This window comes from Rhipicephalus microplus, chromosome X (genome assembly GCF_043290135.1).
Source record: "Rhipicephalus microplus isolate Deutch F79 chromosome X, USDA_Rmic, whole genome shotgun sequence".
In the NCBI taxonomy this organism is placed as follows: Eukaryota; Metazoa; Arthropoda; class Arachnida; order Ixodida; family Ixodidae; genus Rhipicephalus; species Rhipicephalus microplus.
Window position 1 is genome coordinate 502,506,257 of NC_134710.1, and position 3,587 is coordinate 502,509,843.

Below are 3,587 nucleotides of genomic sequence, written 5' to 3' on the forward strand. Positions count from 1 at the left end.
ATTTAGGACCATTCACGCCTGCCAAGCATGCTAGCCTTCCATGCGACCATGAAATGGTCGTAATGTTTGTATCGTTTGCCGGAAAGTTTTCCCAAATCCTGGGAGTTTTCGCCGCAAATAGAAATGTGAAAGGGGAACTTCTGTGCAAAATTCTTGTTGAGGCGAGAATTCTGGCAGAGCAAGCGGGACTCTTTGTACACTTCGTGACATCTGTTGGGGCCACATAGAACAGGAACATCTGGACCCTAATGGGCATTCGAGGATCTGCCAGCAAGATAACATGTAAAGTCAAGCACCCTGTTAATTCAAAGAGGGAACTTCATTTCCTTTTGGATTTTCCACATCTGATCAAGTGCCTACGTAATTCCCTGCTGAAGGACGGCTTCAACACACCAGATGGACGGTTAAGGCTCTTTTCTCCTTTTGTCGAGTTCACGTTAAGTTTGGGAAGAGACTCACCATGGCTTTCTTTATAAATGCAGGTCTCTACATACTTCGTTAAAGAAGCCTTCAATCATGACAAGGATAATGTGACGCTGAAGGCAATGCCAGGGTTGACCGCTAGTCATTTGGATCCAAATGAATTTGAAAAGATGCGAGTCTCCCTTGTATTTAAGCTCTTTGGAGACTATGTGTTGCGTAGTCTATACCACTACAAAGGCACTATAGAGTCAAGTTATGGGAAAGGAGCCATAGATGCGACAAAAGCATTCTTCAGGTATTTCGGTTGATTCAGTCACAAATATTACAGCCTCCTCAACTGCCAGGCTGCTGCTGTTTACTTTGTTTTCCTAATCTACATACTCATGATAATCTCATGCTGCTTTATGTGATTTATTTGTTTCAGAATGATGAATGAACTGATTAAGGTCATGACGTCTCACTTCAAATCCGAAGCACTGTGGCCCAACTCAAAAGGAGCTGCTGCCTTGTCAAACTTCCTCGAGTACATCACAAACTGGGAGCAGCACGCTGTCAACGGTGTTGGATTTATCAGCAAATCAACAGCTGTTGGCTTCCGGGTGACGCTGTCTAGCGTACTGTCATTACTGCAGTATGTCACGAAGGAGCTTCAGTACCAGTACCTGATGACTGCAAAGCTAAGCCAAGATCCGGTGGAAAACGTGTTCGGTATTGTGCGGCAGTCATCAGACTGCAATGATCATCCGACACCACAGCAGTTCCTGATTATGGTAAATTGCCTCAGCTTTTATAGTTTGGCAAGACCAGTGAGTGGTAGCAGTGTAGAGCCAGTGGTATTGACTGCACTTCTGGACACTGGGGATTCACAGCTACAACAATCAAGCTTGCAAGAAACAATTGAAAAGCAGATGGCACTAGGCAACCTCGACAGCTTGGACGATGCTGCCTGCCAAGAGCCGACTTTCCCCATTGAGCATCACAGCCTCGTGCAAAGAAACAGCAACTCTCGTCTAGTTTACCGCATGGCAGGCTATGTTGCCAAGAAGTGTGTGGAGAAGACTGGGTGTGATACGTGCCGCACCCTCCTGCTTGTTCCTGCGTCAGAATGCACAGCGGATACACAGTCTGCATTTACAAGTTTTTGCGACAAAGGTAGATTTTGCTATCCGTCAAAAAAGCTGTTTGAATTCGTCAACTACCTAGAGGGCGTCTTCACGGCCTGCTTTAGCATGAACCGCCTGCATGCCAACAGCATTTCGGACGTGCTGTCACTTGTGATGGGCAAAGAGAATTTATTGCCTGCGCTGCGCATGAAGCCGAAGTGAAAGCAAAGATTATGCGCTTCTACATTGTCACTCGCCTGCGCTTTCTAATAAAGAGTGTAAACAGGGCAAAAGAAGAAAGACGTAAATGGCACAGCTTTTGAAAGTGCGCAGGTGCACGTGACATCACAGGATTAGTCATAGCGTCAATTTCTGAGTCGCATAAAATTTGGATGTTGTGAATAAACAGATTGACCTGCAGTAGCTTGTTCTGTTGACACGAATGGTCGAAAAGTTTGTAGACTTGGCCCAGAGCCAATCTATAGTAAAGTAGGACCTTCTGCTGCAAATCTGGACCTTTACTCATTTTCTCCTAATGATACATGTTAAGCGATCTTAAAAACCCTTGTTTTCAGCCTTCAATTCTGTCGAAGCACTTCTCTCAGGTATTCACTCTCGCTCCGTGTTCGTTCCTACCTTGGTAACCTAACCATAGCATTTATTATAACATTTAAGCTCCACATATTTTTTTTCAAACTCTGGTTAAAAGCACTAAATTGGTTTAGTGTTAGCACTGGTAGTTTATTTCTGTGTAGTGCACTCTCGGCATATCTAAGTAATTTCGTGAGCAGTTGCTGCATGCTCAAAATATTGTAATTGCGATAATGAAAGAGGATACTGAAGCATTAAGACAGATTTGAGGGGTGTACAGAAGTGCAAAAAAAAACGTCAACGGCAGCGATCACTCTCGGGCGTTCAGACCAGCTGACGACGGCCGCTGCAAATCTTCATTGAAAAAGTTGTAGAGCATTGGTACTGCCTTCACTTCTGAACTGCAATGGCCGCCACGGCACTTCGGTGATCCGTTTCTTAGAGAAATGTGATCCAATCAGTCAGTTGGTATCATTGACGCATCGCTGTCCGTGTTCCAAAGGAAACACAAAAAATACACGGCACACATTCGTTGGAAAGCCTTGTAAGACACTTCAAATTTATTCTTTCTTGTTTTCTTCCACCCTCGGGTCTGTATGTAGATCCTGTAAATAGTAAAAAAAACAGGGCGAAATGCGACAACGCGTGACCGATGCGCGTTGGCACGCTTGATCGTGACCAATCCACCTCGGCCGCAGCGCCCCCTATTCAATCAACGAACGCCGCCTCAGCAAGAGCGCTCCGTTCGTCCCACTCAGACCATTCTAGTACACTCTACCTTCGCTGTCAAGCCGCCTGTTTCGCTCAGCGTCTTCGTTTTTCTTCCCCCTCCTCTTCCCGCCGATCCTCGGAAAACTAACGGGCGCAGCTCCTAGAGGTTGTGATGCAGGTTTACGGTTTAATAAATCGTTGCTCGGAAAGAAAGCCTCAGAGCTAAGAAATGACGAAGCCGTTTAAAGTAAGAAAAGAAAAGTAGAAACTTTAGGCATAATTAAGAGAAAAAAAGAGATGAAGTTGCAATTGACAGACACTGAGTCTAAGCTGGCAAATAAAAACATGTCCTGTGAGTTGCCCATCTATAATGTTTATAAAAATCAACAGTCACCGGTGGCGTTGGTGGTGGCGGTGGCTGAGTGGGTTGAGGCGGCGGACGCTGGCCATGTCTCAGCAGCTGGAGTCACGCGCTGACCAGCACGGCGATGCTTGGTAGAAGAATAGGTAGCCCTTGCCTTAGCAAGAACTGCGGCTGCTTACCGACGCTGGCTTGTTTCGAGGAGATCACCACCCGGAAGGTTCCACCCTCCACGGGTGGTTCGGGACCGGAGTCGAAGCCCGGACACCTGGGACGTGACCTTGAACAGTCACGGCCGGAACGAACACCTGGGACGTGACCTTGAACTGTGACGGCCGGAACTCTGGAAGGCCGCGTACTTTCGAGTACACCGTGGGCAGCTGGAGCGTCCTGGTCTT

General features: G+C 46.7%; 1 protein-coding gene across 1 annotated transcript; it reads left to right on the forward strand.

Annotated features, from left to right (window-relative positions):
• The first annotated feature begins 476 nt into the window (after window positions 1–476).
• Window positions 477–1,748, forward strand: LOC142775560 (uncharacterized). The gene is made up of 2 exons (XM_075877019.1): window positions 477–718; window positions 848–1,748. Exons 1-2 carry the CDS (start codon window positions 477–479, stop codon window positions 1,746–1,748), a joined length of 1,143 nt encoding a protein of 380 aa, XP_075733134.1.
• Window positions 1,749–3,587: the final 1,839 nt, after the last annotated feature.